At 38.1% G+C, this 21,618-nt stretch overlaps 1 protein-coding gene across 1 annotated transcript in view; it reads right to left on the minus strand.

Annotated features, from left to right (window-relative positions):
• Window positions 1-11,739: 11,739 nt before the first annotated feature.
• The window catches only part of KIF20B (kinesin family member 20B), a 101,777-nt gene continuing 91,898 nt past the window's right edge, over window positions 11,740-21,618 (minus strand). The window contains 6 exon segments of the mRNA XM_043986042.1: window positions 11,740-12,499; window positions 17,003-17,148; window positions 19,746-19,899; window positions 21,300-21,314; window positions 21,316-21,360; window positions 21,363-21,419. Coding sequence (XP_043841977.1) covers window positions 12,398-12,499; window positions 17,003-17,148; window positions 19,746-19,899; window positions 21,300-21,314; window positions 21,316-21,360; window positions 21,363-21,419 — 519 coding nt within the window. The 3' untranslated portion in view covers window positions 11,740-12,397.

Below are 21,618 nucleotides of genomic sequence, written 5' to 3' on the forward strand. Positions count from 1 at the left end.
TGGTTCTCTCTCTCTCTCTCTCACACACACACACACACACACACACACACACACACACACACACATTTTACAGTTTAGAAAAAAAAAAAAGGCCCACAGCAGGATGGTAAATCTCGGCGCTGAGATTCAAACCTGTCTTCTCAGACTCCAATTCCCACACTCTTTCCACCATACCATATTGCCTCAAAACAACTGATTCCTTCACCTATGGTCATGGAATTTTAGGGCTAGCTAAGATCTGAGAAGCCATCTAGTCTAGACCTCTCGTTTTAATGATGGAGGAAATGAGGCTGAAAGTACACAGTCAATTAACATTAGGTTTGTGATATAAGACCCAGTCTTTGGGGTCTAGATGCATTTCTCCTTCTGCCACACCACGCTGCCTTCTTTCCATCACACTGCCTCCCTGTGTGTTTGAAAGAGAAATGGATTGAAAAGTCATGATTTGGGGGGCAGTTAGATGGCGCAGTGGTTAAAGCACCGGCCCTGGATTCAGGAGTACCTGAGTTCAAATCCGGCCTCAGACGCTTGACACTTACTAGCTGTGTGACCATGTGCAAGTCACTTAACCCCCATTGCCTAAAAAAAGAAAAAAAAAAAAGAAAAGTCATGATTTGGGTCAGCTAGGTGGCACAGTGGATAGAACACCAGCCCTGGATTCAGGAGGACCTGAGTTCAAATCTGGACTCAGACACTTAACACTTACTAGCTGTGTGACCCTAGGCAAGTCACTTAACTCCAATTGCCTTACCAAAAAAAAAAAAGAAAGAAAGAAAGAAAAGTCATGATTTGAGGGAAATCTGATATAAATGAGTCGATGGCAAACCACAGCTATTAAGGATAGGATAGAACATCCAACAGGACACCCTTACAGAACCACTTCTCTACAAACCAACTGAAAATCAGCTAAGAAGAAGAGATCACTGTCAGCTTGGGGCACAGGGGGAGGGAGGAAATCAGGGAGGGCTTCTGGGTGAATTAGGATTTACGTTAGTCCTTGAAGAAAGAGAAGGATTCAATTGGCAGATATGCAAACTCAGAAGGGAATAGGATCCATTCCTGTCATGGAGAAGCTTTTTTAAAGATGTAGCAATGAGAGAGTACAGGACAATAAAAGGCATTTTAAGGGACTCTGACTGAGGTCACTGAAGCATTCTCAGTGCTCGAAGAAAGATGATTAACAAACCTCTTGAAATCCATGGAATCAAACAATCGGTTCAATTAACACACGACTAATAAAATTCTCTGAAAAACCGTCAGACTCCTGTGAGCTTTTCCCCTCAGTTATGACCATTTTAATTATATATAGTTGATACCAAAGACCACAAGAGGATTACAATGAAAAGGGAGCTCAGGAGTCACTCTGCATTTTCAGAGCCTTATTTAGATTCCGAATCCTGTGCTTTTAATTAGTATTTTGCCTCATCAGTGATATACAAATATTGACTAAATACTTTATATATACAGGTGTGCCCTGATTTAATAAGAGCTCATGTAGGAAAATTCAGAGTTTTAAAAAAGTAAAAAACTGGGCGGTCAGTCAAAAAAAAAATTTCTTAGTGTCCACTATGTGCCAGGCAGTGTTTTGAGCACAAAAATACAAAGAAAGGCAAAAGGACCACTGTGCCCTTAAGGAGCTTCCCAATCTAAAGAGGGAGACAACATGCAAACAAAAATATAGAGAGGCAGGCTAGGTGGCGCAGTGGATAGAGCACTGGGCCCTGGAGTCAGGAGGGACCTGAGTTCAAAATCCAGCCTCAGAAACAAACACTTACTAGTTGTGTGACCCTTAGGCAAGTCACTTAAACCCAATTGCCTCACACACCACACACACCCAAAAGAAAAAAAATATATATATATATATATAAAATTCTCTATACAAGATGAAGCAGAAAAACTATTCGATAGAAGAGGAAGGGCACTAAAAATTAAGAAACATTAGAAGATGGTTCCTGGTAAAACATGAGATTTTTGGTTGGGACTTGCAGGAAGCCAGGGATGGCCAGGGGGCAGAGAGGAGGAGGGAGAACATTCCAAGCATGGGCGACAGCCAGTGGAAATGCCTGGAGTCTGGGAATCTAGGGGTCTTGTACAAGGAACAAGGAAGGAGGGCCAGGTAGGGGGCACGTGAGAGATGTCACAAAGGTGAAAATTGGCAGGCATAGGCAAGATTGGATATGGGGGATGAGCAACAGTGAGGATTTGAGGACAGATACATTATAACGCCTGGAAGACTAGAAGATGCTGGTATCCTCAAAAGTTAAAAGGGAAGGGGCAGCTAGGTGGGTGCTGTGGGATAAAGCACTGGACCCTGGATTCAGGAGGTCCTGAGTTCAAATTTGACCTCAGACACTTGACACTTACTAGCTGTGTGACCCTGGGCAAGGTCACTTAACCCTCATTGCCCCGCAAAATAAACAAACAAATAAATAGATAGATAGATAAATAAATAAAATAGATAAATAAATAAAATAAAAGGGAACTGTAATGATTTGGAATGACGCCACCCTTACTGGAGACTTGCTGTGGCGAGCTTGCCCACCATGAGGAAAAATGCCTCAGAGGCATTGTGGGCTTTTCCTTGGCGTCAGGGAAATGACGTTTTCTCATGGGTGCTGTCTATCAAGTCTACCAGCCCAATCAACTGGAGAGCCTCCTATGGTCTGGGAGGAGACAGGAAGGAGGAAAGGGAGCCTGTGTGGAGAGCGCTGGCCCTTTTGGCTTCCGGACTTGATGGTGGTGGCGGCAGAGGACTTCACAGGAAATTTGAGGAAAGATAGGAATGCCAGGCTGTTAGAATTCTGTTCTCATCTTTTTCTTTCTATTTCAATAAACCCTTAAAAACCTAAACTCGTTTTATCAGTGATTTTTAGTCAGTTTCCCCCAAACTGGGGGCACACTTTAGAATCTTAAATTACACAGAACTTTAGAAGGGGGAAAGTATTAGGGGAGGAGGACTATAAATTCTGTTTTGGACATGTTGAGTTTAAGATGTCTAGAGGATAGACAGTTTGAATGTCCTAGCAGGAAGATGAAGATGAGCTGTTGGAGTTCAGCAAAGAGATTAGGGCTGGATAAGGAGATTTAAGAATCATCAGCAAAGAAATGATCATTGAATCCATGGGAGCTAATGAGATCACCAAGTGAAATAGTATAGAGGGAGGAGAGGTGAGAGCATTGTGGGAGACCCATGGCTAGTAGGCAGAATTCTGGATGAAGATCCAGGAAAGGAAACCACAGAAGGAACAGTCAGTAGGGGAAGAACCAGGAGAGAGTAGGTGTCTTGAAAAACATATAGAGAAGAGAGTATCAAGGAGAAGAAAGTAATTAAGTGTCAAAACCTACATAGAAGTCAGGAAGGATGAGGATTGAGAAAAAAAGGTCACTAACATTTGGCAGAGATTCATTGGTAATTTTGGAGAGAGCAGTTTTTCGAGGTTGAATGATGAGGTTGGAAACCAGTACTATAAAACTCTCCAGGTCTGGTAAAGGATAAAAAGGATTATTCTCCCCACAAAATAATTTGCTGATGATCCCTATAAGGAGGTGAGCTTCTTTTCATGAATACATAGAAAAGTGATTGCAACTTATATTTGATTGACACATAGCTTTTCAGTAATATACTTATTATACAAAGTAACACAGGCTGTAGCCACTTTAGCCACAACTTGGGTCCCTGGAAAACCGCAGCCTATACAATTTTGGTTGTCAAGAGTGGATCTTGCTTTTTCACGGGTATAGTGTTAGCATCAAGGGCTTGTGTTCTTTAGCATAAACAAATCGTCCATATGGTAAGAGCAAAGATACAACCACCATCAGCTTAAACAATCAGTCTTAAATATGTACAAATCTGTTCCAGGCTCTTTAAAAACTGGCATAGATGTGAAGTGATTACATGCCCATCACTACTATATTCATTGTATTGACTGATGAATGAATGTGCATGTGATTATACAAAGTAATGTAAATAATATACCAAGAAAGACATGGTGGTGGTGGATATTGGGCTGGCCCTTTGGAATACTGGGGTTCGAGTCACATGCCAGGTCTATGGCTATGAGTACAGTACTTAACTACTCTCAGTGCCCCCAGGGTTGTTCTATATCATTAAAGGGAATTTTTATTTTGCTTTGGTTGGGTAAGGATGAGGGAAGGGAATGGCATTTTTGGATGGGACTTGTGATTTCTTTGGTATATGGAAACTTAAAGCATTGAAACGCCTTTGCACTGATTTAGGTCAGTGACTCCTGTATAATTCTAATTTCAGATTGCTTAGAGTAGGAAAAGATCAAAATGATTTGTCTATGGTCACATAGCTAGGTGTGTATCAAAAGTCAGACATGAAACCAGGTCAGCCTGAATACAGGAAAGATTATACTATGCCACACGTCTTTCAAATGGCAATCATGCTTTATGCCATTAATATTGTCATTTATATTGTCATTTGTATCATGTTATATTCAAATGACATTTATATAGCACTTTAAAATGTTCCAAAGCAGTTTTCATGCATTGTTTATTCAATACACGTAGCAACCCTGTGGGATAGATTCTATACCCACGTTATGAATGGAGGATACTGGGGGCTCAGAGGGGTTAAATGGCTAAACCATGGTCCACTGACCAGAAAGTTTCAGATAAAGGTCTTGAACGCAGATCTTCTTGACTCAGTCAAGCATTCTCTCTATTCTGGTCACACTCGACTTCCTACTGCTCCCTCAAACAGCATTCCTGTTTCCTTCCTTTTTAGTTTGGAATTCTCCAATCACTGGTCTTCTGTCTCCAGTTGCCTTTTCTATAAACTTTTGCACATTACTAATTGATTAATCTAAATACACTATAGCTCTGTCATTGTCCTATCACTCCATGTTTAAACACTTTAATAGCTTTCCCATTGCCTACAAAATCAAGTTCAAATTTCTTCACCTGGTATCTCTTACCCTTTTGTATCATCAATAACTTGTTTTAAGTAGGTCAGGATTTAGTAATTTCAATTGCATGTCATATCTTCCCCTCATTTCTATTATTTCTTCTAGCTTCTTAATAATTTTGATCTTTGCTCAAATGAGTTTATGGACTATAACATGGGCAGCTGACTCCTACAAAATTAATGAGTCATTTCCTGTGTGTTAAAATGCAATTTCAGTTTTTCTTATGTCTAATAGATATACAATATGATAAACATTTTTTAAGCACTATGTGCCAAGCACTGTGCTGCTAAGTTGTGTGTACCAAGCGTGATGGAGATGCAAATGAGAAAAACAGACAGTCCCTGCATCATGGGAACTTACAATTTTGTGGGGATAGAGAAAACACAAAAGGAAGGCTGAAATATATTCATGATATGTGTGTGAGGTCTCCATGTGGTGTGCATTCTTCAGGTTCTCTCATTTATTTCTGGAGGTCTTTAGGTTCTCTCATTAATTTCTAACCCATTTCCAATATATTTCTCACCATCCTCATCTATTTTCTTCTTGGCATTGAAATCACTGAATATCAAATTATCTGTTGATTGAATGTGTGTATGGGTGGGTGTCTTGTCCAGTTATTTGTAGAATTTCTCTACCTCTTCCTTCTCTTAATAGTGTTTGTGCATAAATTCCAATTATTTTTGTGGTAGTATTTTGTAAATACTCATTGTTCAGCACTGAGATCCAAGTTCACTAAATGCCCAGGGATATTTAATTCTTGTTGCCTTTGGGCAAGTCACTTAACCTATTTGCCTCAGTTTCCTCAAATGTAAAAGGGAGATTAATAATGCTTATCTCCAAGGGTAGTTGTGAGGATCAAATGAGATTATAATTGGTAAAGTACCTAGCACATTTAGGTGATATATAAATGCCACTTGTTGTATTATTATTATTAAACAAAGATCTTGCATTTTAGATACCATCTGTCAAGTTGAAGTTTATAGGTGATCTAAAAACCTATGGAATTCTTAGCACTAGCTACCATATTTTTTATCACTAACACTGCAAATATGGAGGGGCATAAATGAGGCAGTATCACACAGGACAGAGAGGGACATTTTGTATTTTTATTTATGTCCTAAACTGGTATGTCCAAAGAATTCCAAATGGGTTCCTACTGATGATGAGCCTCTCTGTCCTTGGCTAGGCTGGTGTACCCTTTCTGCCATGGTAGAATCTGCCATACCTTATGAACTTCTGGCTTAGCTTCATATTCATATGGTTGGGTCACCTCATACTCTTATAGTTGGTATATGTCTCTATATAGAGATCTATGGACATATAGATATCTTCATCTTTATTTGATCCAAACTCACAGCTAATTTATAGTCACTCATCTGGACCATAATTAGGACAAAAAACTTGAAACTGTAGAAATAATGCTGGAACTGGGATCAGAAGTCCTGGGCACCGGGGCAGCTAGATGGCACAGTGGTTAAAGCGCTGACCAGGAGTACCTGAGTTCAAATCCAGCCTCAGACACTTGACACTTAACTAGCTGTGTGACCCTGGGCAAGTCACTTAACCCCCATTTCCCCACCAAAAAACAAACAAACAAACAGAAGTCCTGGGCACAAAACCTGGTTCTGTCTCTTAGAACTTGTGTAACATTGGGCAAATAGTAACCTCTCTGTGACTCCATTTGCACATCTATAAAATGAGTGTTAGACTAGATGGCTTTAGGAGGTCTATTCCAGCTTGAAACTGATGAACACAAAAGACAATAAAGTAAGCGACTTGCCTTAGAAATAAAGTAGTCAAAATACATGAAGCATTAATTGCATTTCACAAGACACAATGAGAATTTCAGATTTGGAAAAAAGAAATCAAACCTGAACAACCAAAAAATTTAAAAAATGGAAGTCTTAATTGCTTTTCTCCAGACTTAAAATTTTCATTCTTTATCTCTTTCTTCATCTAGGTATTCGTGGAGGTCCTTGTGAAAAATCCATTTTCTCCCCTTTTTGAGCTATAGGGTTACTCTCTCTTGCTAAGCATTTTTTTTTTTTGCCATGTCTAGATCTACAAAATTTTTTATTCTTTGTAATTATCTTAATTTTTGTGTTTCTTTGATCTACTCATCTCTCAAGCTTTTAGTTCCCGAATTGGGGTTTTATGCCAGTCAGATTCTGCTTCCCTGATATTGTTTTTGGGTGGAGTGATTGGGTCCTGCTTGTTCTTCCTCTGGGGCACCTAGGTTCCTGACCTGGCCACCATCTCCTAGGAGGGAGATCCTCCCTCCTCCCTCCCCACATCACTGATACCGAGTGCTGGATTTCAGAACTTTCTATGGTGTTTCAGGACAGACCCATTGACAGACACCTGGACTGTCTTGGCCTAGTGCTGCCACACTACATTTGTTGCAGCCATTCATGTGGCTTCTAAGGTTCCTTGCTGGAGATTTCTTCTGACCCCAGGTGTTAACGACTACCCTAGGGCTTTCTAGAGAACCCCAGTTCTTGGTGCTTGTCTGAACACTGAGTCCTGCAGGTTCTACATGTCTCTGCCTGGTTTCTGGTGGTGTTGAAAGTTAGTGCTTTTTTTTTTCTTTTGCCTGCATTGACACTGACTTTGCTTGGTAAGGACACCCATTCCTATTGCCTGTGGATTCTGGCTAAATTTTTGGTAGAGTTCTTTGGTAGATCAAGTTACTTGCTATATAAAAAATATTGATTGATTTTGATTTTCATATTTATTTTGGTGCTTATTTATGAGTTTTTGGTATTTTTAATGTGAGATCACAGAGGTAGATAGATATTCCAGGGTGAGGAGTTCCCAAGTACTGAGAAATTCCAAGATGAGCCAGCAGCAGAGGCATGGATTTGAAATCTGGAAGTCATAAACAGGACCAGGAGGGGAATTGGTACAGAGGGCCAACTGGAGCTTTGAATTGATACAGCATTCTGGAGAGGAAAAAAAAAAAAAAAATGAAGAATTATGCCAAGAGAGTATCTAAAATTCCATATGCTTGAGTCAGAGATTTGACTGTTGGAGATAATACTGTCAGTCCTCAGCTCTCACAGGAGTAACATTCTAGAAAACAGTGAGAAAATAAAAACCATAAATGTTGATATATTGGACCCATGGGAAATAGGGAGTTTTGTCCCCACAACCACCCAAAACTGTAATCCTTCTCTAGAGATTGCTGAAATACACTTTTCTGTATCCAATTCTTCATAAGAAAAATATTAATTCTGATAACACGCACTTTTCCTAACACAATAACCATGAAATAACCCATTAAAATGCAGCTTACAAAAGTGGTAATACACAAAATAGTTCTTTTTTCACTAGTAATTCCCTAGAACTCTGTGACCTTTTGTGCTAATATCTAAATTGAGAAAAATTGATTTCAGACAATATTCACTTTTTATAACACATGAAATCTATAGCACCATAAACACTGTACGACAAATCAAATTCTTAAGATAAAAACTTTTTTCCAACCTGAATCTTAACTTCCCACTGTATCAAGATGGTGGTGTAAGGGCATTGTATTTGTATGCTATATTTACTGTAAAACCTCTCATCTTGGCTGCCCTCTGAAAACAAAGGGAGAGGCTGACTATGACTGGTGGATGGCTTTGGAGATTATGAAGGCCATACCAGCTTGACCAGATCAGCAGAGACATAACTGCAATACAAAACTTGAATTTTAAAGGCAAACAATGAAAACATGCAACAAATGCATGGGGAGCTTTTTACAATGGTAGGGTAAACAAGACCAATGAAGTGCCTATTATGATATCAGCTGCTCCACAAACTCGCCCACATTGCACCTCTCAAATTTTTCTCTACTGCTTATAGCCATGAATGTGTTGTGATTACAATGAGAAAATGAAAATAAGTTACTAAAAAAATCATTTGAATGCTTGAAAGTCCCCAAAATGAAACTCTCAAATGTTGATATTTTGACTGTACATCAAGAGAGCCAATTTCAAAAAGAAAGGTCCTGTGTAGACCAAAATATTTATTGCATCCCCTTTGATGGTAGCAACGAACTAGAAACAAGGTAGATATCCATTGACTGGGAATGATTAAGTACTATAGCACATGAAAGCGCCACAATTCTACTATGCTATAAGTAATGACAAATATGAATATAGAGAAGTCTGGAAAGACAAGTAGAACCAGGCAAACAATATACACGAAGGTGACAGCAATGTCAATGAAAAAAACAATAAAACAAGCCAAAATGAATGCTATGACTATAAAATGACTATGGTTGGCTGGTCCCTACGAGGAGGTATGAAAAGACACCTCCCTTGCTTCTTTGCAGACCATGGGTCTGGAAGACTGCATGCAACACTAGGCTTTTGGTGCTGGTTGATTTTACTGAATTTTTTTTCTTCTTTATTGTGAGGCATAGCTCCATACAGTAGGAAAGGTAGATGATATAAAAACAAAAATATCAATAAAATTTTATTTTTCAAAAATCAATCATCTGGACCAATATTAACCAAAGAATTTGACTTGAATTCTGTGGTCTTTTCATCATCTTCATTTGCATCATTATAAGTAATTTTGCAGCTTTATTACTCTGGTTTGCTTTCTTTGCATCAGTTCACACATGCCTTAATTCTGCATATTAATTGTTCTTTACAGTACATAATATATTCCCTTACATTCATATTGACAACTTGTCTGGCCATTGATCCCTCCTCGTATGGTCTTGCTCAACTTGTCTGGATCTTAGTTCTGACTCTAAGGTCGTCCAGCTCTTAAATCTATGATACTTATAGAATGTTTCTAGCATTTTGCTACTACAAATAGAGCTGTTAGGAATAGGTTTGTATACTTGGGAGTTTTCTTTTGATCAGAGTGCTGGGCCTGCAGGTCAGGAAGGTTTGGTTTCAAATTTAGACACTAGCTTTTTTACTTTGGGCAAATCACATAACCTCTATCTGCCCAAGTTTTCCTCAAATGTAAAATGGGATCATAGTACCTACCTCCCAGGGTTATTTTGAGGACCAAGTGAGGTATTTGTAAAGCATCTGGTAAACATTAGGCCCTTAATAACTGCATATTCCCTTTCCCCCTTTTCTCACACAATTACAAATTACTTTCCAAATAAGATGGACAGATCCACAGTTCCACCTGGCGTATTCACGTGCCTGTCTCCCCATGGCCCTATCAACACTTTTCCTATCCTTTATGAACTTTTCTCCTAATTTTTGTTGAGAATGATATGACTTCCCATTCTTCTCTAGTATTTTTCCCCCTTTGCCATTGCTAATATGTAATATATTATCCATTTGGAACTTATTGAAGTATTGTTGAGAAGCAGCCTAGTATAGTGGAAAACTCATTGGACTTAAATCCCATCCCCAACATTCTTTATCTGTAAAATGGAAATAAGCACGCTTCCAGTAACTACAGAATGGTTATATGGGTCCAAAAAAAAAAGCGATTTATGTTAATCTGCTTTATAAATGTTGAAACACTACATGTCAGCTCTCATTAATGTTATATGGTTTTAAGATGTTGCCCCTAAAACTATTTCCTATCAAATTGCTTTGTGGTTTTCTTTCTGTGTCAAACAAAGCATACTATCCTCAGTAGCTTGCTATTGGGCTTATTGAACCCTGGTCTTCTGATAACTTGCTTTTATCTAGGTTTGTTCAAATGTAGCTTATTCCACTGATTAAACAGCTCCAAATAGTTTTGGATTCTGAATGGCTTTTTAATGTAATCTAAATTTAATAATGCTGGATCTGCTTTATTCCCATTTAAAAAAATAAATTATTCCCCTTGAATTCTTGACCTTTGTGCCTCCACCTGGATTTATTATTTTGTTGAGTTAAACAAAGCAGCCCCTTGGCAGTCGACGTGACATAATATGAACATTGCAGGCTAATTTAACTACAATCACCATTATATTGGCACAGCCGTAATGACTATTAAATGTCTTTCCAGTCATTTAAAATTTTAATTATTCCTGTAAAAACTATTTTTGAAGTTATTTTTTATGTGAATCCCTCTGTGTATTTTAGTGGAATTGGCTTCTAATTTATCCTTCTTCTTTCTGTTAGCAAAAATGCAGCATGTCCCAAAAGTCTTAGGGCAGTTTGAAGCTTCAATAACTTCAGAAGTCTAAATGCTATAAGCTCATGAAAATAATCATTTGGAAGTTTAATCATTGAAATTGTTTTTAACATTCAGGGTTTCTGAATTTTTGAGTAATGAATTTTTTACTTAACAAGATGTTTAGCCTTCATTTTTAACATGTGTGACGGTTTCTGGATGACATTTTCTCAGACTTAGTAGAGCCGTAGAAACAGCTTGCTTGGCCATTAGATCTATCTCCATTTAATTTTTTTCTGTCTTGTAGGCATCAAAACCTCATTCTTTGCATGACTGTCAGGCTCAGATTATAAATGGAATCCTTTCAGTTGCTGAGGAGATCACCTGAAGGCCAATGGAAAGGTAATGAATAGGCTGTGGTATATTACAAATAAGGACCATAAAATACAAATGACCTAACAGATGTCATCAAAGAAATATATGATTAAAAAAGACTAGTCAGTCAAGTAGGCAGAAGAGGAGAAAATTGGTGAACAACCTGCATGCCTAGTTGTCATCAAGAAATACAAATAAAAGATCCCCAGAGCACACAATTGTGGCTCATGAGCCCATGAAGAAAACTTATGGAAAGACATAGAAAAATTACACAGGATTAGCATGTGTGGATTTTTTGGGGATACACTTCATTGGAGGAAAAATTATGAATGAGACCGTAGATCCATCAGCATAGTAAGAAAAAGCCGTTTATTACTTCAGTCTTTGTACACACTAACACATGATCAATTTTTGTAAATGGATGTGATGCATAGAAATATTTAGATGGGCAGGACACCTGATGAGGCTGAGGGACTATGAGGTGCTAGATATCAGGAGAAAAAGGAGCATTCCAATATTATGGATGGATTGCATATGGAAAATTTATGGGAAGACAGAATGAGAATAGCACAGAATGAGCAGAAAGGGATAGCTTGTGATCTGCATCAGTGGAAAGAACTTCCAAAACAATGAGATGACAGATCCATGAATATTTATGATTAATTTTTTTTAATCTTTCCCCTTTTCAGCTCAGATAGATATTGTATAGTCAAAAAGCTTCTTTCCCATGTTCCAAAGCCCAGGAAAAACGATTTAGGAGGTGGTATCCTGCTTAATACTTCCCATTACCCTCATATCTTCATATTTAGTCATCTGGAAGAAATTTACACACATAAAAAGGCTACTTTTCCAAGCCTCAAGATTCACAAATGAACAGTTCTTGATAAATTCTTCTTAATGAAGTACAAGTATAAAGCATGTATATAAAAAACACGAATGTATAACAGAGAAAATTAAGGCATCATAATATGTACCAATCATTTTTAAAAAGGGAGGGGCATAAATTACATGATTAGCATGAGAGTCCACTAAAATAGTCTCCAAATCAGACTCATTTGGCTGTTTCGGGTTCGGAGTCTACGTTTGAGAATCTGGTGATCACTTTCCTTTTCTTTTTGATCCATAAAAATCTGAAGGAAATGGAGTTATTCACATGTTTAAGATTTACATGGCTTGTAGAGGAAGAAACAATTGGTCACAAATTACTATTTATTCTTGATAAATTATTTTGAATAAAAGGTAGACAGGCATAGATAACTGCCAATTGTTTTTAGTATCCTGTCTGACGAATAGGCACCCCCATATTTAAAGTATGAAAAACAATTTTTAAGAAATAACATAATTTTTCTTTTCCCTAGAAAATACCCAATCCACAAAAGAAAGCATCTACTAACCCACACATTAAAGTGTGAAAATTGTTACTCCAGAAAGAATTATTAAAAACACTTGATTATAGAAACATAAATTATGCTGAATTTCACAGAAACATACAAAATCTTAAGTAGCTGAACAATGTGAAGAAACAGCTTTGTAGCAGAACTGGCTGATCAGCAATTGTTAGAGAAGGCTTACAATTTGTGAGATCTGCTACTCAATGAATGGGAAAGAAGAAACAATTAATAAATCCCATGAGGTGTAACAATTGGAATGACGCCACGTGCTGGAGACTTACTGTAGGAAAACTCCACCATGAGGAGAAGGCATCTGCGGGCAAGCCATGCAGCTTTTCTTTGGCATCAGGAAGTGACGTTTGCTTGTAGGAGGAAGAGGGGGCGAGGCTGGTTCTCTCGCTCTTTCACTCTCGTGGAGAGCGGAGCAGGAGAACTGTAGCTCCCCGAGATAGATAAATGAATCTAGGCTTCTCTCTCTCTCTCTCTCTTCACCAAATTCTTATTCTCCTTAATAAATGCTTAAAAGTCTAAACTCTTGCTAAAGCTTATAATTTATTGGCAACCACTCATTAGATATTTTAGACAGTATAGCTAGAATTTTACCCCCTTACAGAGGGTTGCTACTAGGTCTGAAATTATCTAACTCCTACAATGTCTAACTAACTAGCCCAGTGCTTTCAATACTTATCCACTAAGTATGTTTTGTGACTATGGACAAATCAGTTCTCTCTCTGGCTTTCATATTCTCTTCTCAGTAAAATGATAGGGGTTGACCAGATTATCACTAAGGATCCCCCCGCCACTCTAAAATTCTATTTTGCTCATAAGCAAGACATTATGGATGGGAAAATGATCGACACATAAGTATATTTTTAAATAAGTAAACAACAACTATTTTCCCCCCTGCTTTGCCACCTCCAAGTTTCTTTCCTTTGGCGGACTACTCGCAGATCTTTCAAAATGTTTTAGATTACTTCTTGCTCAATTCTTGTTCTATAATTGCATTTCCATTCAACTTTCCCCTGCTTGTTCAAGCAAGCAAATGTACATGTGAAAAAGTTCTTATTGTCATCTATAATTCAATTTCATAGAAAAGGGGTAGTGAAGAGACTTGGTTGCTAATTTGAAAAGGTTGGGTTTTTTGGTTTATTTTTTTGTTTTGGGTTTTTTGTTTTTTGCAGCTATTCACTTATAACCTAACAGTAAAAGTGATAATAGTGGGTTATAACATCACAGAAATTCAAAGTTGAAAGGATACCCAGAGGACATTCTGGTCCAACCTAGACTTAAAGCAGGATCTGTACTACAACATCTATCCCCAAAGCGAGTAGTCCAGTCTATTTCAATATCAAGTGAGGGGGGAGTAACACAAACCACCTTCTGAGACTGTTCTGATCCAATTTTGGACAATTTTAATTGTTAGGAAGTTTTTACTTACATTAAGTCTTAATTAGCCTCTTTGAAACAGAGCAAGCCTAGCAGCTCTTTCACATGATAGACCTTCAAATACTTGGAAACAACTGCCACTTTCCCCCTGAAGCTTCTCTATTTGAAGCTAAAACTTACCTCTTCCTTTGTCTCCTGATGCCTCCCCAGACACTTGTGTAGTTTTTGATACAAGTTTATAATTATGTTCATCCCAGAATTTTTCCTGGAAATAAAGACAAGCTTCCTGGACAGATTCCCTTCCCTGTTGTGAAAATTGGGCCCTTCTCCAATCCTGTGGTATGTCTCCCATCCTCGACAATTTTCAAAGATTACTAGCAAGTCACAAGTGTTTAATAAACACTTTGTGATCAACTGATTATGACTCATATTACTATTAATAGTAATAATACATGTTATTAGCCTATTAAATTTCATCTTATTCAATTGGTCCAATGAGCTAGTCTGTCAACTTTTTGGATGCTGGCTCTGTGGTCTAGTTGTTAGCTATCTCTTCCAGCTCTGTGTCATCTGAAAACCTTATGGAGCACACTCTCTATACCAGGGATTCGTAATTTTTGTAGTGTCCTATACCAGGGGGACTATAAACTATGGCCCCACAGGCCAAATCCAGTCTGCTACCTGTTATATTGTACTGCCCCAAAACTAAGAATGGTTGTTAGATTTTCAAATAAAGTTTTATTATACTTGAAAATATACAAATCAGGGCTGTATAGAAATCTGCTGGGCAGAGCTGCCCCATGGACTATGACTTGCCAACCTGTGCCCTACACTGTTGCTATGTTCTATGATGTCTAGATAAGAAGCTCCCCACTCCACCTTCCCTGCCCCAGTTGTTTCCAAAGCCCTTTTTTGATGGTATTCACCTCACATCTTACAAGTAGTATATGGCTAGCCTTTGTTATGTGCATTCCACTACTTGCTTGTTTTTCACATGTGCATGGATACACACACACACACACACACAGAGTTTTTTAAACCTGAAGAGAAGTACTTAGTAGTAAACCTTTGGAGGCTGTCTCTGATTTCTTTGGCAGTTAATAAGCACTCCCTGTGCATGGATATCTAACCAGTTCTAATTTCACCTGAGCACATGCTGTCTAGCCTACATTTCAACAGTCTTTTCAAACAAAAAGAACGTTACAGACTATTGAATACTTTGCCAAATATAACTAAACTATGTGTCCAGCAGCATCCTGCTAATCTCGAAGGCTCATCAACTTGTCCAAAATAGGACCACAAGCTAGTCTGGTATGACCTGTCCTTGGTGAATTCATAGGAGCTGGCTGGCTCTTTGTGATCACCCACTTCTTTTTCTAAATGCATCAAGTATCCCTTTAATAACACAGTCCAGAAATTTTTCCTGGAATTGAAGACAAGCTTCCTGGACACATTCCCCTCTCTTTTGCAAAAATTGGGCCCTTCTCCAATCCTGTGGTATGTCTCCCATTCTTGACAATCTTTCAGAGATTACTAGCAAGTCACAAGTGATTAATAAATACTTGGTGATTGACTGATTATGACTTAAATGGCTGCAATTTAATCTGCCAGTTCTTTCAGTGCCTTCAGATTTAATTCATTTAGGCCTGGTGATCAGAATTCATCAATGATGGTATAAAATCTCTATTAACTATTTCTGTTCTGTCCTTTCCAGTTTAAAGATCCTTCTCTTCAGAAAAAGGACAGAAGTAAAAACATTCAGTGAGCAATACCCTCTCCACCAACAGCTTTCACCCCCATCTACCCTGAGCATAGTTCCTATCCCTTCTTTGAGCCTCTTCCACCATATGGGTTTTAAGAATCCTCTATATCCTTAGATTTCCTCATCAGATCTGCTAAACATGAGCTTTAACACTCCTGACACTTCTTATTGGACTATGTCATTCTTTTGTTTTCATTATCCAATGATTAGGGGATTACCCAAGAAAGGGAAATTACTAACTGAATCACTATGTAATATCAAAAGCCATGAATAGCTTTAAAAATGTAAAATGATGAACCTGTGAGGGTGCCTACTGGGGAATCTGGTGCCATCAGCGACTCAGACCAGCTGCTTCCCACCCCATTCCCTCAGGGCTGCCCTGGAGGGAGGGGGCGATGGCTCTTGGGGCTTTGGTTCTAGGGAGGCCTGTGGGTTTTCCAGGAGGCCTCTAGGAGTTCTCCCCACTTACTCTGTGTCTCCCTCCGCACGCCTCACAGCCATGGCCATCCGCTACCCCATGGCCGTGGCCTCAACAAGGGCCACAAAGTTACCAAGAACGTTCAAAGCCAGACACTGCCGCTGCTGTGGGCGCTGACCAAACGACACCAAGTTTGTGAGAGATATGATCCGGGAGGTGTGTGGTTTGCCCCTTATGAGAGGTGGGCCATGGAATTGTTAAAGGTCTCCAAGGATAAGCAAGCCCTATAGTTCATCAAAAGAAAGGGTAGGAACTCACATCTGAGCCAAGAGGAAGAGAGAAGAGCTCAGCAACTTCCTGGCTGCCATGAGGAAGGCCTCTGCCAAAAAGGACTAGACTGGACCCTGTCTGCCTTGCCCAAGTCACCCAATACATTATCCAATAAAGATTTGACCAAAAAAAAAAAAAAAAAGTAAAATGACGGTGGCTTTCATGTGCAAAATTATAACCTTTACAAGTATAGAATTAACATGTCTGAACCAGAGAATGTACTCTCCTCAGATGCATACAAAGCATTTGTTTCTAACACATTTGGTCAGGAAAGAAATTCACACCAGCATTTGAAATGTTAACATGTCCCTGACTGCCAAACCCCAAACACAGAAATTTTACTCACCACTTGACCAGCAATATCCAAAGGACTGGAAATCTCACTTGTATATAATTTCCGTTTGGGCTCGCTTTGGTCGGGATCCATTTCTTTACCTGGTCTCGGGCAACAGCGGGCTTTGAAAGGGCTCATTTTTTCCATCAGCTTCTTTGCTAGAAAGTTAAGTTTGCTTTCTTAAAATTCATCTAAACAATTACAGGGTGGGGAGGGGAGAAGGGTGGGAGAAGAACATTCCAGTTACAGCCCTCCTGAAAAAGGAATGGATTCCTTGAAAAGGTACCAGAAGCTGTTGTTTTTCTTTCTATTTTGAGGTTTTTCATCATTGCTCTGATTTTTTCTCTTGTAACAGGACTAATGCAGAAATGGGATTAATGTTATTATGTGTATATACATATGTGTGTATAGATATATTTATCTATATCTACATGTATATGTATATAGATATATAGATATGTAGATATGGCCTATGTCAGATTGCCTGCTGTCTGGGGGAGGGGGGAGGGAGGGAGAAAGGTCTGAAATTGTAAAGCTTGTATGGGCAGAGGTTGAGAACTATCTTTATATGTAATGAAAAAAAATACCTTATATGTAAAATAAAAATAAATAAATAAATAAAAGAAGTCATGAATGCTTTCCTAATTAAAAAAAAAAAGAAAAGGTACCAGAAGTATTGATTGCTAAAATGACACTTTGGGAAGAGAAGGTAAATGAAGAGTTCCAATACTATTCTCAACAAATTTGGCTAAAACTTAATAAGTTCCTGCTACATATAAATTTTTGTTTTTTCTTTGAAAAGAATTCTATTTTCCAAAATATATGTAAAAACAAATTTTAACATCAATTTTTTAAAACTTTGTGTTCCAACTTCTCTTCCTTCCTCCATGCCTACCCCCCACCCACAAGAACACTGGCAATTCAAAATAAGTTATACATGAGTAGTCATGGAAAAAGTCCAGGAGCTAAGAAATACAGACAGAAAACAATCCTTGCCCTGAAGGAGTTTATATTTTACAAAGCACTTTCAGGAAAAAGAGAGCACTAACAACCAGGAAGATCAAAAAAAAAAAAAAAGATGTAATACACAAGCTGAACTTTGAAGGAAGCTAGGAATTGTAGGAGGGGGAGGGAAGCAGAGCATCCCAGGCATAGAAGTGTGAGAAATAATTATTAATAATTGATATCTTTCTTAGTCCTTTCTCTCTCCTCCACCCCTAATCCAAGGTTTAAGTTCTTCTTGAAAGTAAGATACACCTGGGTCAAAGGAGTGGAGACAGATCCATTTAGATAGCTGAAGGACTTTACTGATGAGATTTGGCCTGAACAACCACACCTAGGTGGAAACTATTATGCTCTGATCAGCTAAGGTGGGAGTCTAGATGAGAAATGATGCAGGGAATGGTTACAGAGAAGCCCGAGAAGACTAGTCTGAACTAATGCAAAGTGAAATTAGCAATTGAGAGAGAATAATTTAAAATACTTAGGAACTCTGATGAAGCAATGATCAGCTATGATTCTAGAGGACAGATGATGAATCATGCCACCCACCTCCTGACAGAGATAATGGACCAAGTAGAGACTAAGGCAATTTTTTAGATGAGGCCAAAGTCAGAATTCTTTTGCTTGACTCTACGTCGTATTTGTTATGTTTTGCTTCTCTCTCTCTCTCTCTCTCTCTCTCTCTCTCTCTCTCTCTCTCTCTCTCTCTCTCTGTTTTTTTATGGGAAGGGTACACAAGAGGATAAAGGAATAGGAGGGCAAATTAAATTTAAAGAGCTAAAAATAAATATCAGGCTGAGGGGTTTAAATTTTATCCTAAAGGCAATATGAAGCTACTAATGATTTTTAAACAGAAAAATGATATGGTCAGACCTATATCTTAGTGATGTTAATTTGGCAGCCTAGGAAAGGATAGATTGTATTAAAATGCGACTAGAAAGATCCACTTAAGATACCATTACAAGAGTCAAAGTGAGAAGTGATAAGGGCCCTGTACTTGAGTAGTGACCATATGATGGCAGAGAAAGAAATGAATAGAAAAATAGAATCAACAAGACTTGGCAATGAATTAGACTGGGTGGCAGAGAGGGATACCTGCAATCAGCAAATTTAAGGATGGGGGCCGTCATCAACAAAAACAGAGAAGTTGTGAGGTGTGATGGATTGTGAGGGGAATACAATTAATTATTTTGAACATAATAAATTTGTGTTGCCAATAGGACTTTCAAGTGAAAATGTTCAGTAGCTACGATGTGGGACTGGAATTCAGGAAAGAGATTAAGGCCGAATATATTTCTCTCCTGAGTCTCTCACATGGAGTGACTGTTACAGTAGTACTTAAACATTTGTTCAATTGAACTTAGAGATCTAGAAGTCATCATCATAGGGAAAATATCTAAACCCATGAGAACTGATGAGATAGAATGTACAAGACAGAACTTAAGGGACACTCACATTTAGGGTTAGGAATAGTAAAAGATGCAACAAATCCCAGCCTTGGGGATTTGGCAAGTGCTAGAACAAAGGATTCTAGGATAGAGGACAGTACGTAGTTGAAGTGGTCAACTATAAATCAAAGTCAGGCCTCTTAAAGGAGGACAGAGATTGTCAGATCTTTATTTAAAAAAAAAATTAAGGGGAAGAGATTTAACCAAGATCATATAACAAAAGAGAGAATACATAAGATTTTCTTCAGAGGAAAAGGGAGGGAAGTTTTACTAGATCTTATTCATTTAACTAATTTTCTACAAACCTGTTGTGTGAAGAATTGTTGGTGAATGCTGAAAGAAATCCCCAAACTTTTGTAATGTTCCATCTTTTTTCTTAGTGGATGACTTTCTACTGAGAGAAGGCACCTGATTCCGTAAAGAATAACATGCCTTTCTAGATGATAGGGCAGTGGAAACCTAGTGGGCAAAAACATTTTTATTTTTCAAAAATGTAGAAAAATACTGGAATTAAATTACTTTAACTTTGCTTTCTCCTCATTCCTTTATGATTACAAAGTAGCAAAAAAAATTTTTAAACCTGTTCCAACTCATATGACTGTATAAGCAAAAAACAATAAAAACAAAACTAATTTAGAATTCTGATATTTCCTAAAAGGTCTGGTATAAGCAATTTGACGTTCTTAACAAATGATTGAGCCTCCTCATCGTGTATCAATTGTTATGTTTGAAAATTAAGGCTAACAGAGATGATAGTCCAAGTTATTAAGTTAGACTAGCAGTAAACCAATAAATCCTAGCTATGGCTTCTCAATACCAAAGACCCCCAAAGGTAGGGACTGACAGCCTTCATATCAGGTTTGGGAAGTACATAGACATTAAAAAACAGAGGTTAGGTAGATGGGAAAGATAATACAGTTGGTTACCGGGTAGACAGCATCATTGGGGTGGGAATGACATGATTGATTACATCAAGGAAAGCAGGTTAGCACCCACTTGGGCTTGTCATTAAGGAATGTTTGATTATTATGGACTCATCTGTACTCTGAGAACATTGTTAGTGGACCTAGGATGCAGACCTTCCTAGCAACTAGGGCCTCCTTAATTTTACAATGACGAGGCATAGAAGAGCAATATACCTTATGGAAACATACCATATCAACTTGTAGAACTTTTAAAGATAATAAACAAATGTCCTGAATTTTCCCAGAACTGAAGGTATGGTAGGTAACAGATTTTCCCATTAATTATAACTCTCAGAAGGAGAGTTTGAATGCTTGAGCTCAATTCAAGGACAACAGAAAGGTGGCAGATACAGACTCAATATAAAAATCAATACAGATAAAATCAATTTACATTGTAGAATCAACAGTAGAAACTCAAAGTAAATTATAATTTTGATCTTTTCACGATGAAGATAGATTATAGTTTATCTCACTCATGGGCAATCATGCTCTCTTTGAGGCACGGGCCAAGGAAAGGAAATTAAAATGGAGATGGGGCATAGGCCAAATGGGATGAAGGGGAATCTTCAGTGGCTACTAATAGAGGAACTTTTAAGCAGATACCACCAAACAAGAGTTGTAGATAGCTGTACAGAGAGTTGAGATGGAGACTAAATTGGCAACAAGGGGTGGCAAAGAGTTGACATGTTAAGTATCAATCCAGCTGGGTGTGACAATGTATCACTAGCCTGTTATATTTGATCAAGTTTGCTTCACCCCAGGTATTACATGTAGAGCTTAAAGGTTACAGTCATACATCTTAATTAATTAATGTGATTTAAATGCCATTTAAAATTTTTGCCAATAAAATGTAAGCTAAAACGGCCTATTAGAGAAATGAAAAAAAAAATAAACCTTTTGTTCCTTTTTGAACAGAACTGCAAACATCTGGGTCTGGCAATTTAGTTTCTGGGAGTGGGTGACATTCTTCTTATTTTCATGCCTCACAAGAGTTTCTGGGGGGAGAAAAAATGACTATGTTGTTACTTAAGACATTAACTTATTATTAATGTCAATACCATAAAGATAGTTTAAAAAAAAAAACAACAACACCCAAATCTAAACCTGCTAATAGAAAACAGTTGGAGAAAGGGCAACTTTCCTTTTGTATTCATTCTTCAGCAAATATTATAAGAGCTATCCTCACTCCATCCTCCCAGATAATCCAACACTT

Source organism: Dromiciops gliroides, chromosome 2 (assembly GCF_019393635.1).
Source record: "Dromiciops gliroides isolate mDroGli1 chromosome 2, mDroGli1.pri, whole genome shotgun sequence".
NCBI classification, from domain to species: domain Eukaryota; kingdom Metazoa; phylum Chordata; class Mammalia; order Microbiotheria; family Microbiotheriidae; genus Dromiciops; species Dromiciops gliroides.